This window comes from Thermobia domestica, chromosome 1 (assembly GCF_964235325.1).
Source record: "Thermobia domestica chromosome 1, izTheDome1.hap1.1, whole genome shotgun sequence".
Lineage (NCBI taxonomy): Eukaryota > Metazoa > Arthropoda > Insecta > Zygentoma > Lepismatidae > Thermobia > Thermobia domestica.
Genome location: NC_137454.1, coordinates 88,467,607 through 88,483,440, shown reverse-complemented (window position 1 = coordinate 88,483,440; position 15,834 = coordinate 88,467,607). Strand labels below are relative to the sequence as shown.

At 34.5% G+C, this 15,834-nt stretch overlaps 1 protein-coding gene across 1 annotated transcript in view; it reads right to left on the bottom strand.

Moving 5' to 3' along the window:
* Positions 1 to 15,834, bottom strand: part of LOC145687174 (EF-hand domain-containing family member B-like) — a 101,609-nt gene that overhangs the window by 9,787 nt on the left and 75,988 nt on the right. Inside the window, exons 6-7 of the mRNA XM_081760640.1 lie at positions 14,258 to 14,480; positions 9,723 to 9,918 (exon numbers count right to left, since the gene is read on the bottom strand). Coding sequence (XP_081616766.1) covers positions 9,723 to 9,918; positions 14,258 to 14,480 — 419 coding nt within the window. The remainder of the gene's footprint in view (positions 1 to 9,722; positions 9,919 to 14,257; positions 14,481 to 15,834) is intronic.

The window sequence follows — 15,834 nt, the reverse complement described above, 5'->3', positions numbered from 1 at the left end:
GTCAACCTCTTCGTTTGCCTCATGGGACTTGGAATATTTTTATAGCTGTAGTTATGCAACCCGCACGACACTACGAAGAAAATTGTGCTGCAAAGCTATTTTTGTTTTGAATTTCGATTGGCCGAGTTGCGTAAAAGTTGCCTCGTGTCATTGGTAGTCTGCACAGATAATTTGAATTTTTTGTGGTCAACCCCTTCCTTTGCTTGGGACTTTAATATTTTTATTGTCGCAATTATGCAACCTGCACGACACTACGAAGAAAAATGTACTACACAGCTATAACCTTTGGTTCTTTTTCACACTGAGCATTCTTAGTCTAAAAATAAAATGCAAGAGAAAAGTGAGATACGAAATTGTTCCTATGTGGTTTAAAAAATTGTAATCAATTAGACGTAAAATTGTATCTTTATGTTTCAATTCATCTTTTCTATATATAGCGTGAAAAATATGTTGTTAACCTTAGATCGCAGATTTTAAGCATATCGTGAACATTCCTTTTATACCCGTTTATATTATAAAGAAAATTTTAATCAAGTAATCTGATATAAGGTAATATTGAAATCGGCTGTACAATAATAGAAAACATACATTTACCTTCAATATTGTACACGACAGTAATAATACGTAAAGCAGTTTTATAAGAAGTCGGAAACATTGTAATTTTATACACAGTCCAGTAACGATCAGCAATACCTTTTGAACATTTGACGAACCGTTTCAGCAGATTTGTGTCCGCCAAACCTGAAGAAAAAGCCTGGACCAATTGTCATACTACGATGGTTGACGACTGGTTCTCGCATTCTCCGATTATATATTAGCACCAAAACTCCCGAGGAAGCACTTCATTGGCTTGCATAGTATTTCAGCAAAGTATATGCACGAGTACCATTTGAAATAAAGCGAAATTCTTCTCTCATCAACGAGACGCGACGCTTGTAGCTACTTGCTCGATCGGCATCCTTTCTTCCAGAGGAATTAAGAAGAATCGCGTATACTGTGATTAGTTCCAACGCTTACTTTGCCCATCCGGAAAACATTGTTGGCAATGATCAACAACAGGAGCCAGGACATCCAAGTTATAGGATGGAGAAGAACAAAAAAGTGTCGGCAGGGAAAGAGATCAAGTCACGTGAATTCAATGTTCCGAAAGTAAACTTAGACGCAAATAAATATCATGAGATGATTGATTGGTTCTCAACGGACGTCACCGAGTCACCATTAACAAGAGAACTTTCTTCGAGACAGATAGAAGAAAATAAGAGAACGGCGGCTACATCTTCTGAGGGAATTCGATGTTTCCCATGCCATACGCAAGCGGTGGAGAGGATGATAAAAGTAGTCACAGAAGCGTCAGCATCAGTGTGTGGAGCGAATCGAAGAGAAGAGCTTTATCAGGGCAAAATTAGTCTCAAAAAATAAAATACAAAAGTTTGACTTCAAGCAGGAATATCAAATGTAAATGAAAAAAAAAAAAAAAACGAAAACAAGTGGGTGGGACCCGATTTGCAGCAACCTCCTCGTGTTGAGTTCTGAGGATTTTCGTAGTGTATATGCCGAAACGAACTAAAAGCTGCAAGGGAAGGTTTATCAAAAATTTTTCATGACCTGCTGTATATTCATAACGAGTTTTAAAAACATCAATACAATTGATTACAATTTTTAACTACATAGGAACAATATTGTATCTGACTTTTCTCATGCGTTTTATTTTCAGCCTCAGAATGCTTCAGCGTGAAAAAGAACCAAAGTTTATAGCTGTGCAGTATAATTTTCTTCGCAGTGTCGTGCGGGTTGCATAACTCCAACAATAAAAATATGCAAGTCCCATGAAGCAAAGGAAGGGGTTGACCAAAAAAATCCAAATTTTCTGTGTAGACCAATGACACGAGGCAACTTTTCCGCAACCCGGCCAATCGAAATTCAAAACAGAAATGGCTGTGCTGCACAATTTTCTTCGTAATGTCGTGCGGGTTGCATAGCCATAGCTATAAAAATATTCAAGCCCTATGAGGCAAAGGAAAAGATTAACCAAAAAAATCCAAATTTTCTGTGTTTACCACTAACATAAGGCGACTTTTCCGCAACCCGGTCAATCGAAATTCGAAAAAAAAAATTGTCGGCCCACTCTGTTGTAAATGCATTATTTTTATGATATGCTGAGATTATTTGCATTTGGATTTCAATGTTTCGAACAAAATGATTCAATAAGATGTTGGGTGACCACTTTGGCTTAATCTCTGGGGTAGTCGGACCATGAGTTTTAAGACTCAGAATTATTATTATAATTATTATTTCGTTCCTACTAGTGCTGCTTACTGGTAGAATTACGTAATAGAAATATAGCAGGTTGGACGTTGAATGTGCCAAACGCATCCTATTTTGAGTTAAATACAAAGGAATAAATATCCCATCCTTCTAGGCTTTTGGTTTTAATTGGCCTTTTCTAAAACCAGTGAAGCAGAATTTGTATAGGGCCTACACCTCCGTAAATATTACCTAATATTTAGGGCTCCAGTGCTTATAAATCAGAAACGGCTGGGAATAAAAAGATGAAACAAAAACTGAGGCAGGAAAATGTCATAGGGCACATCACATGGTGTTGTTGCGGTGACCCCCCAGGACCCTGCTTGAAAGGGGCCCAGGGGCCAACTTCAAATTTTCAAATGGGAACGTATTGAATCATACCTCATTCAATCGTCCTTGAAAAACGAAACAACTTTTGTAGGAAACAATTTTCGATTTGGGTCACCGTTTTCAAAATGGCCGCAAAAAGTGGGTCCTGTTTCAGCTAAAAAGTCCAGTGCTTATAAATCAAAAACGGCTGAGAATAAAAAGATGAAACAAAAACAAGCAGGAAAATGTCATAGGGCACATCACATGGTGTTGTTGTGGTGACCCCCCAGGACCCTGCTTGAAAGGGGCCCAGGGGCCAACTTCAAATTTTCAAATGGGAACGTATTGAATCATACCTTATTCGATAGTCCTTGAAAAACGAAACAACTTTTGTAGGAAACAATTTTCGATTTGGGCCACCGTTTTCAAAATTACCGCAAAAAGCGGTTCCTGTATCAGACAAAACGTCCAGTGCTTATAAATCAAAAACGGCTGAGAACAAAAAGATGAAACAAAAACTGAGATAGGAAAGTGTCATAGGGAACATCACATGGACCCACAGAACCTACTTTTTGAAGCCATTTTGAAAATGGTCACCCTTTCCTACAAAAGTTGTTTTGTTTTTCAAGGACTGCCGAATGAGGTATGATTCAATACATGTTCTTATTTGAAAATTTGAAGTTAACCCCTGGACCCCTTTCAAGGAGGGCCCTAGAAGTCACCACAACAACACCATGAGATGTGCCCTATGACATTTTCCTATCTCAGTTTTTGATTCATCTATTTATTCTCAGCGTTTTTGATTTATAAGCACTGGACATTTTATCTGATACAGGACCCACTTTTTGCGGCCATTTTGAAAACGGTGGCCCAAATCGAAAATTGTTTCCTACAAAAGTTGTTTCGTTTTTTCAAGGACTATCGAATGAGGTATGATTCAGTACATGTTCCCATTTGAAAATTTGAAGTTGGCCCCTGGGCCTCCTTCAAGGAGGGCCCTGGGGGTCACCACAACAATACCATGTGATGTGCCCTATGGCATTTTCTTCTCAGTTTTTGTTTCATCTTTTTTATTCACAGCCGTTTCTGATTTATAAGCATTGGAAGTTTTATCTGAAACACCCTGTATATATATATATATATATATATATATATATATATATATATATATATATATATATATATATATAAGGCGCGGATCCAAGGGGAGTTAAGGGGCTATAGCCCTCCTTGACGCTCAGATATGCATTGGATAAAATGGACTTCAATCCTGCTTTACAATGGATAAAGCTGCAAACTATGGTTTAGCCCCTCCCTTGATCATATCTGAATCCGCCACTATATATATATATATGGATAGATAGATATGGGAAAACGGGGTAATGGCACTCTGTGTGTAATTGCACGCATCCCTGTTTACAAAGAAGCAGAAGAAGGAGGCATGGTGCTCAACCCTACCAACAACGTGTCCAACGAACCTGACTTGAGTAGGAGAGCACTGCAGAGAACGTACTGTGGAGTATGACTATATATTAAAAATCTTTGTTTTTCCTCTAAAATTTCACTAGTTTTCTTTAGTGGTTAAGATCAAACTTACTTCTGGGGTACGGTATTTTTGCAGTCAATATGTACGAATAGTCAATTTAGAATAAATATTGGGTTAGTATTTTGTTATAATATTTACGCATGGCAGTCTAGAACAAGAAAATCAAGATGCCCTGATTTGGGATAATAGCATGCATGAACACAAGTAGAACAAGACTGGGGAGCCATAGAACAAGACAATGGTTCTTGTCTTAGAATATTACTATTTTTATTAGTTTTGGTGTGGTAGTACAGTGACAGAGTGTGACTTATGATTTAATTCCCCTGTAGGGTATGCTATTTGCAATGCAATAAACAGTATGCTTCTTTTTTCTAACGAGGCTGGGAGATAAGTCCATGCAACTTCATCATAAATAAGGACGTAATTATTTTATAAACTACTTGGTGAACTTTTGCTAACATAACGCTACTAGTTCTTACAACCTTTCGTTAATTTTATTTAAGAATTGCAAAATGGAATAAGAGAGAAAACATATAATGACGATGATTGTTTATTTACATAAGCTATACATATAACAAAAGGGAATCTGTTAGTTACTACTGCTTATTTGCTAAACCAGGGTTAAACTTTGTCCGCCTTATGCAGAGTCATTTTCATGTCTGATTAGTGATATACTAAAGGCCTGACTACTACATGAAACATATGTTAGTCGAACACTTTAATATGGCACTAATCACGCATCAGAACGACTCTGCATAAGTCCCAGTGTGTTATAAAAGTTATTTTAACAGAGTTTAATTAAATAATATAGATTTTGTTTGTCTTATAAAGATCATCATATCAGCAAAGTGACTTGAAGTAATACGCTAGGCATATAATAAGCCTTGGGCTATATTGTTTAGAATTGTTTTAAGAGTAAATTTATCATTTGTGCATTAAATCTTATTATTGGCTATTTATACGTTTCGGCCTCGTCTTGGAAGTTAGCTTTTCGTGTCCTTTTTATGTTCCACAATAACTATTTTAATTACGCACAAATTGTAGTTCACTGGATGCATCACGTCTTCCTCTTCCAAGCCTAGAGCAGCAATCAGGTTGCAGGCCCACAATAAACCTCTTTGTGTGGCTACGGAGTCGGAATCAAACTTTGGACCTCTAAGAATAGCATCAGTGGTAGTCCACAGCAAACCTCTTTGCATAACTATACAAAACTGGATGAATATCAGCACCTTTGAGGTAGGCAACAGTCACGGCCCACAGCAACCTCTTTGTGTGACTTATGGAGCTGAATAAAACTGGATTAAACTCAGGGCTTCTCTCTTTCGAAATTGAGGCAGTCTGTTAATCAAAAATTTGTCGGCAAACATGCAGCACCTTAACCTACCATTCGAGAGCAACCTCCATGACCTTAAAACAAGAAGTTTAAATACTGCTTGCTACTTTTGGTTTTTCAGGTCACGAACTACTTTCTGTAACTAAATTTTACTTAAAAAGTTATCTTTTAGCTTGTGTTTTGTGTTTTAATGCAGCTACGGAAACTTTTCCAACTTTTGTGTTAACTTGTAGAAAAAAACAAGTTTATTTTGCTTAATATTCAAATTAAAGATATTTATAAAAATATTTTTTATTCTCTTAGTATATATTGTCCTACTCCTAGGTAATCATTACACAAGAGCGCGTGTGATTAAAAATGCCTCATCAGGCTTTGAAAAGTGTGGCACGCTCCCCATGAATCCAGAAGGTTTTATAGGTGCTGATTTTGCTGCAAGCAGGCCTTTCTCATGATGCAATGGACTCGACGAAACAAAAAGTTAGTGACGTTTCTGAACTGTCAGTCGCTGGACCATCAAGGGAAGTCACTAATTCCGAAAAATTCTCTACGATAGTCCCGTTAACAGCAATTTCTCTAGTTTCTAGGCAAAAACCATCGTCAATCAAGCAGAAGGGAAAGCACCAAAGCGCAGAAATTCTAACAGCAATGCGTCGTAAGGCTCTTCTGCAATAAGAAGAGCGAAGAAAGCAAATACGTTTAAGGAATATCATTATACGGAAGTTTAAAAAAGTATTTAACTAAGAACTCAACTGTTGTGTGCTATTACCCTCAACTGCAGGCTAACTGTACGCTTGTAAGGTTTCAAATTTCTGTCTGCTATCTTATAACGGAGAGCAATTACTAGAGCAACTAACTTTATGGTTTATACGGCTGTATATCATGCTTTATTTTTCCTTAAATTATTCTTTATTATGCTTTTTCCTAAATTACACCTTAATATGCTATTCCTTGAATTATACTTCATTTTTACCCATTTCTATTACATATTTGTTTTGCTTTACTCGTTTTTCTTACACAAGCATTAAAAATGTATTCTTCTACTTTGAAATGATCAGTTGAGAAATTCTCTTGCTCTCTGAGATTGCATATAGTCTTGATTTTGGCATCTTGGAATAAGCACAACCAATCTTATCTGCCTTTTAACACAAAGTGAGGAAAAAAAAACTCCTTCTGAGTGGAAGGTGCGGAAAGAGAGGAGGAATTCGAACTTTCCATTGTTACGCGTAAAGGGAATTGGCAGTTGATTTCCATTGTTTGCGGCATTGATAATAACCTTTGTTGATCATTTTTTTTGCCCAAAATATATTAACAATTTTTCTTTATTGTACACTTCTGGAATAAAAAAAAGCATTAATAATTTTTCCCACTAATAATTAAATCAATACACAGTACTACCTCATTTTCTGCTATTTTCCTTAAGCGGTGTTTCGAAGAAGAAACATGTACCTACACAGCAGACTTCTCATATTTAACCCTTTCACAGAGGAAGTCGACTTTTGTCGACAGAACCAAATTTCCTTAACATGCGAATGTCGACTATAGTCGACGTGTTAAAATTTGTTTGTCCGTATCTTGGCTTTGTCGAGAGTAGTCGCCAAAGTTGTACCGTTCATTTTTTTTTTGTTCTATTGTTTTCGATAAACAATAGAAATCACACAGAAAACCTTTGGCGACTACAATCGACAAAACCAAGATACAGACAAATTTTAACACGTCGACTATAATCGACATTCGCAGGTTACTGAAATTTTTTTCCGTCGCCTTCCACAGTGAAAGGGTTAATGAATTCAAAACAAAGAGTACAAAATAGATTACCGCCTTCTACTTTGAAATGATCAGTTGAGAAATTCTCTTGCTCTCTGAGATTGCATATAGTCTTGATTTTGGCATCTTGGAATAAGCACAACCAATCTTATCTGCCTTTTAACACAAAGTGAGGAAAAAAAAACTCCTTCTGAGTGGAAGGTGCGGAAAGAGAGGAGGAATTCGAACTTTCCATTGTTACGCGTAAAGGGAATTGGCAGTTGATTTCCATTGTTTGCGGCATTGATAATAACCTTTATTGATCATTTTTTTTGCCCAAAATATATTAACAATTTTTCTTTATTGTACACTTCTGGAATAAAAAAAAGCATTAAGCATTATGCTTTATTTCTGTAAATTATACTTTATTATGCTTATAAGATTAGCAAATTTAGATATATAAAGTGGTCAGAATCACAGATATGGTACCAACTATAGGTGAAAAACTCCATTATGCTTTTACTGCTTTTTATGCTTTATGGTTGCCCTAGTAATTACGCAATAGTTCCGAATTATTTCATAGTAAACATACGTAGGTATGTACAGCACTATTCATTAGATTCCATAGTGCTCTCTCTTCTGAGCAATTAAAAAAATGCGTGTCATTACCCCCTTTTCCCCTATATATATTGCGGGACAGGTGATTATATTTGGGGGACATGGATTGAATATCTAAAAGCACGACAGTCACGAGTGATCACCCTAGATGTGTAATACAAAACTAAGATGACCATCAGTCCTGTTTGTACAGCATCTAGCAAAATTATTTTATTTATTTATTTATTAACCTTTTAGTCTCATGTGCTGGACAAATCTTCCCCGGAACGCTTCAAGTTCCTATTTGTTTCAAGTGTATTAAAGAAAATACAACTATAATTACAAAATAATGGAAATTAAAACAAGAAGAAGAAACTTGCAAATTAACCATAAATCTGAATAATTCTGACCTAGCATTATCTGTTTTATTTAAAATATTTTAGTATCACTATTCAAGTTACAAGTGTTTCATGTTACAAGCTTATGCTGCTATAAGTGTTCAAGATTATGGCAGCTCGGTTGCGCTATATAATAATTCCGATCGACCATTTTGCTTTCTCAGGCAGTTCTGTTGTATCAACTCTGCAAGTATTCATTAAGGTCCGTGGGACCCCGACCACATTTAATATTTATTTTGTGAATTATTTGTATTAGACTGATGGACATAATTTTATAACATAAAGAATTGGCTACAAGATTTTTATTCTTCGCTGCTGGATTCTTGTAGAATGCATCAACCCGTAAAGAATCCCTGCCACGTGAATATACTGCTGTGACGCACGCCTAAGGTAATTCAGTGCATAATTTACATATAATTACAAAAATGCAATGTTTGTGGAAATTAGTATTTTTAAAAGATGCATTTGTGATATTAAAGCAAATAAAAATATCACAGCGGAAAATGAGACAAAATTAAGAATCTTTTAAACAATATTTCTGTGGAACTCTCTGCTCAATTATATAGTGGTATCACTCCGCCTATATGGACGAGGTGAAGCAAGTGGGGAAACAGCGATCTTTTCTGTAAATTACTATGAACGGACTGTAAATTTAAAAAGTCTTTGATAAGACAATTTCAAATATCAATTTAAATTACAAATGTTACTATAGAGATTCTTTGTTCAATGCTGACAATGAATATAAGAATGATTAGGTTCTAAAACAATAAGTAAGAATATGATTGGAAGAAAAAAATAAAGGCTACTGAGTAATCAATAAACATATTGATTGATTATTGTAATCTTTCTGAAATTGATGTAAACTTAAAAACAAAAGATTGAGGCTTACAGTATTTGGATACTGTGCCAATCTAACTTTCATTTTATGTTTGCATTATTAAATTTTTATACACTCACTTTTATAAACTAAAAACACATACCATACACTTACACAATGGTTTGGTCAGGATGTGTTCTGAGTTGAATTTTATAGAACATTTGTTAGTTCTAATAATAGACAATGCAGTTGAAGTTTTAAAAAATAAAATACGAAAGAGGAAGAAAACCCACTGGTGTCATTCAACCGGTTTACCGAAAGTGGTTGTTAAGATTTCTCACATTCTTGGGACCGGTTGTTAAAATTGACGCTTCGCCTCTAGACTCTAGATCCAATACTTAATGAAAGAAAATTAATTCCCTATTGCTATTTCTGAAAATCAATATTCAAAATATTAATATAAAGATTCTATATTATTTAATTCCAATCACCATTACTAGATCAATGGAATAAATAATAATATAATATAATATATAATAATAATATAGTAATAATATTAACAGAAAATCAACTTACTATACTAACCATGGAATGGGTTGTTAAATACTAATCATAGAACCGGCTGATAAATGATTTGAATAGCACCATCGAAGAAACTTATGTTCATAAACTTACCTTTAACTCTATTAAAAGTTGGTAGTTGTTCCATATAATCTATGGACTCGAGAAATTTGTAATATTTAACTTTTCCATCTGGATTTAAAATATTAACATTTTTCATTAATTCTTCTGCTAAACCTCCTTTTAAATTCATCCCAGCTTCGTTGCACGCGTCATAAAAAGTTTCCAGAGAAACTACACCAGTATTCTCCTATAATACAAACATTCAAGTATTTTCAGTTTAGTTAACAAATTTATTAGTTTCATGAACTGAACAAAACATACAAGTCTATGCACTGTGATAGAAAGCCAAACAACAACGTCGAACATGTTTCTCACATGTCATTAGTGCATTTTTTTAAGAAATCGTTACTGGGTATCCAGGCAAAAAAGGGCCCTTGACGCAGACAGCAAAATTCAAACGCACAGAGATTTTTTAAAGTGCATTTTTGTATAATGTGCACTTTTGAAATAACATACAAAATGACGTATTTGTCAGACTTCTGCTGACCGTTTCATTTCCAATTCAACACATCGTTATCAATACAGGAGCGGACATTTTCTTTTTCACAATTTGGCTCAGATCCGCCTGCAGGCCGGTACTTAAAGATAAAACCGTACTGTGCTATCATAACGGGATATTTTCCTTCATTTATTTATTAATTTTTATATCCAGATTTTTAAGTTGGACATAGACAGGACAAGGACAAAGAAACGCGACTGGTACAGATGCAAAGGATACAAAATACACAATACAAGAAACACAAACTACTCAACAAGGAAATAATATGTGAACTTGACTAAAATTTCCCTAACGAAATAATTCGTGTGTATATGTATGTATTCAATCAAGGATGTTATAAATAGAGGATCTGCCCATATATCTTCATCCTATTAAATTGGTGAAGCCAAAAAGCAACCAAGCATCGGCACATCTGATTGGCTACTTTCGTGGATAAGTTATATTTTCCGTATGTAAGATAGTTGTGTGTATCACGATCTCTTTTAATATTATCCATATAATCCCAAGTAAATATGAGAAGTTCAAATATGTCAAATATGAGGAACTGTCATTATAGTCAATGATTCAAATAGTTTCTTGCAGCTGGTGAGTTTTGGTGATTTTGTAATGATTCTTATGACACATTTTTGTTGTTTGAATATGTTCTGAAGTTTTGTCGAAAATTCCCGGAAGGCAATTTCATATTTAATATGAGAATAGAATATGGCATAGTACAGGAACAGTATTGGGACTAGAGTTCATATTGGGTACATAGTCTGGTCTAATTTTTTGCTTAGTTTGTCTACATGTTCTTGCCATGAAAATGTATCATCTAGATACATACCTAAAATTTTATTTGTAAATATAAATACATAGTAAATAGTACATAAGTAAATGTAAATATTAGTAAATGTACATATTTCATGATTCACGAATACCTGTAGTAGTTCGTGTGATGTTTTGTGAGATAAATCGTAGTAGACACATTTTATTTTATCTGCATTTAGTTTTAATTTATTTGCAGAAAATCAGTGCATAAGTTGGGATGTTGTAAGATCAACGGCTTCTTGCAAGCTTTCTCGCTCTGTCTTTTTCAGTTAAAATTACTGTTGTATCATCAGCAAAAGGAAGCATGTTACAACTTTTCTATATTTGAGAATAAATCATTAAGATACAGAAAAAGAGTATAGGTCTTGGAACTGACCCCTGTGGGATACTTTTTCTATTTATTTGTTCATTTGAGTTTTTTTTGTTCAGAATTTTAGTTCTTTCGTCCATATGAAGAATTTGTACGATTTGTTTACGATTACACAAGTATGATTTGAACCACTCCAAAACAATACCCCTAATACCATATATTTCTAATTTACCAAAAAGTATATCCATGATCTTCACAATCAAAAGATTTTGAAAGATCACAATATATGCCTACAGGGTTGACTTTTTGATCAACAATGTTATAGCTACTTTGGTATGATCATATATGGCAGTAATCATGGATTTACCTTTTATAAAACCGTGTTGCGTTTTCGAGTTTAAGTCTTGTTCATTAATGAAATTTATCAATCGCTTACATACTAGTTTTTCAACAAATTTTGAAATGGGACGGTAATTTTCTATTTCTTTCCTAGATGCTTTTTTGAACAAGGTTTTGACAACTGAGAGTTTTAACACATCAGGGAAGATTCCTTGAGAAATGACTCATTTATGATGTGAGCTAATGCAGGCGCAATAATATGAATACATTTCTTCAAAAGAAACTGTGGAATATCATCAGTTCCTGCAGAACTTTTATTATCAAATTTACGTACTACTACCACGATCTCTTGTGGGAAAGTTGGGCTAAGGAAAAATGACTTACTAATAAACTTAAGCGGCTGCAATCTACTTGTGCCACTAGGGACAGACAGATCACGAATAGCTTTCTCTGCAACGGTACAAAAATGATTACTTAAGTACTCAGAAACCAATTTTGGGGCATTCATAGTTAAATTACTGTCTTTTATACGTAACTCTATATTTTTGTGTTTTTCATTTACCTTTCCTATTTTAATTCAAACTTTATTATGTTACACGATTCTTTGCTTTTATTGCATACATTGTTTACTTTATTAGTGTAGTAGTTCTTTTTGGCTTTATTAATGACTTTCTTGTATAGGATTTATATTTTTATAGTAATCAAGAATTTATGTTATTTGCACGTTTGCTAAGATTGAACAACTCTTTTAGTTTATAAATAGACAAATAGATCAAATTTGTTCCCCAGGTTTTTTTGTGTTCCTTAAGGACCTAGGTTGACTAGCTCAAACAGATTAAAGCAAGGAGTAGCTCCGTCTTCTTAGCCTATGTACTAAAAAGATTCAGTTCAATTAATCTAGTCTACCTCACCTTGTTTATACCACGTCATATTTTTTAATTATTATCGTTGCGGCTAAAGAGCTCATTTCCTTTACGCGTGGTCTCGAATTCAGTTCCCGCTGGGGTTTACATTGGATAAAATTCCAATTGTGGTTTGGATCGCATTTTAAGCAGTAGCTCTGTCTCCTGTAGCCGAGGTACTGGAAAAGGACATTAATTAAGCTAGTCTTCCTCACCTTGGCTATGCTCTAACATATTATTTTTATTATTATCGTTATATTTGTGTCCTATAGGGAATAATTATTGAACATGAAATTGAAGGAAACAATAAATATATTAGATAATCATATTATTTTATTTTATGTCATTCCTGCTATAAATACAGGAGTCTAGGTAAGTGTAAGCTACCGGTACTTTATCTCTTTTTGATAAGGGGATAGCTGTAACCTCAGGAGCGACAAAATCTCCCAGAGCAACAATTTGACGGGTATGTGCTGTACTATATATTTAAGGAAAGCAGTCGTTTCGTCATTATGAAGATATTAACGGGGACTCTTTTCAATTTGCCGCATATGACCTGCTAGTGATGATACAATATTTATAATCACGATATATGATATCAATAAGCATTTAAATACATTTAAATACTATTCAAATGACAACTGGTGACCATGAATCATATAATAATTCACTGATTTTAAATGGGTTAACAGCTGCACGAAAACTATAAATATATAAGTGTTCCCGTTGGCCGAATATTTGATAGGTTTGGGTTCAGTTCCTGATGGACATATATTAATTTAGCATCGTGAGACAATTGATACACTAAGCTTAGCATACACGTCTTCGGAGCGAGAGACCCGGGTTCGATTCAGCAGCAGCTCATATAATTAGGATCCCATGTCAAGCTGTAGGTCCACACGTCTCAGATAATCCTGTTGCTGAACCCAGTTTGAATGATTTCTGCTACTTCTTCTTTAACAGGCTATGCCCCTTGTGAGCTGTAATGGTAGGAATCTTAGAGTTTTCTTTTAACATTATGAAATCAATAATTTTTCTTTTCTTTATTCAAATATGTAACATATTTTGAAAGATTAAAGTATATTTGAACGTCTACATTTGAAGAGGAGATGCAAATTTGACATCTCGATGAGAGTGTATACCAGAGAAATGAATATATTTTAGTTTCTGAGAAATTTTAACTACTGCTCTCCAATAATTCATTGGATGAAAAGAAATATTTTTTGTTCCTTTAAGGTGTGAAACCGATTATTTTCTGAAAGGGCTGAATCATTTCTGGTGGCCTGATTCAAATATGTTTTTCGGGCTATCAGCTGGTGAAAATTTGACTTCTGACGTTTCGAATGCAGACATCGTATTCATTTTCAGGGATTATTATGAATGCATTTTTTCATTCGAAACGTCGAAGTCATATATTTACCTGGCTGATAGATCGGGAAAATTTACTCGATTTCTTGTCTTCATCGTTATGGTTTTTAGATTATTAAATTAATAGATTGAGTTGATTAAATTTAGAAAATGAAAACTAGAATTCTCCAGATTTCTGGCAACATGAATTGTCGTTATATAGTTTTGAGATATTAAGTTATAATATATGTAAGATACCTTAATCTTAACATATTCTCTAATTAATTTAGTCTACTAACAAAATTCTTTACGTAATACTTACAGTGTCTTTCTCCTTAAATTTGCACAGCAAATCACGAAGATAACTACGAGGTTTAGTTTTAAGAAAATCACGAATCCTAATCAACAGGGCGATTGTATCAAATTGGTCTCTTCTTTCCAGGGAAGGTTTCCAGTCACGAAGTAAGTCTGGTACGCCATATAGTTCCCTGTCTAATGGTACACCAAAAGTATGGTCATCTGGCATGAAATTAAGAATCTTGTTCCTGAAAATTATTATTTTAAACGATATATGCAAACTGACAATGTTTATACTTTGCTTGTATCTAACGCAAATATAATATTATACATTCATTATTTGTAGCTCGTATTTCGGATAGTCACTAGCGCCGACAGAGGGTTTGGAAGGATTTGGGTCCCCTGCAGAATCAGAAAGAAGTCCCATAGTATGAATTCTGCTGGACCCTCGTTGGTGTATTTGATACGAGGGTAACTTCAAAAATAATGCACATTATTTTTTTTTACCGCTTCATTTGATTGCAAGCAGTTTCTCCTTACAGTCCTTTGAAGTAGTCCCCTTTATGCTCTCAATAACCGCGTCCCAACATCTCAGTTAATTTGCCACTTCTCAATGAATACTACTTTGTTTAGTTTTATGATCAGTATTTTTTTTTCATCGAGAAGATCAGGAGTATTACCTTCCAGACTTCGAGATTTATTCTCCCCAGAAAACTGCCAAAGTCTAGGATAAGCGTGTGGGCTTATATACTTTCCAAAATAAAAGTGAAGGGTTTAGACTTTGTAAAATGAGAATGTTTTACTAAATCACGATCCATAAAAGCCATCCGATCTTAACCAAAATATGTATGGTGGTAAAGGTTAATGATTTTTGTACAATTTGAGCACATCATGAAATATTATGGTACAGGCGCGGAGCCAGAATTTCATTTCGGGGAGGAACAAGGACATGAAAATCTTTTTAGGTTTCTTCTTTAAGAACTTTCTTTAGATACGTGTGCTGCACATTGTAATCCTGATTATAGGTTTCCTTGCCCCTCTTTTTCTTCAAAATGAGTTGGCACTTTCACGATTCTGCAACTGACCTCACGAATACCTATGCATGATTCTTATGTTGTTAATAAATCTTAAAATTAAACATAAAATGTTGTATATAAGGCAAAAACTATTGTTCTATGCTTTCTATATAAAATTAGTGCAGTATTTGGAAATACGGGATGAGTCAGAATTGAACGAAATATCGTATTATTTTATTACGGCAATATTTCATAACTAGAAAACTGAGACAGTAGTAGTTACACATATTCCTTCTTCCTCCTAGGTCCACACATTGTCTTCAGCATTCAGGTAGCATCTTGATGACCGTGGAGAATCAATTTTTTGAAATATGTAGCGCAAACTCACAAACAGCATTATGAAATTCGTCACAGGACGAAAATTTACGTTCACTAAGAGACTCCTATATGTTTCTAAAGAGGATCTAATCTGATTGAACAAGGTTTGGGGAGTATGGAAATGAGATAGAACTCTAAACTCAAGTGTTTACAGATATTGAAACGTCATCTACTTCATTGGAGACCTATCGTGTCATGCAACAACAGC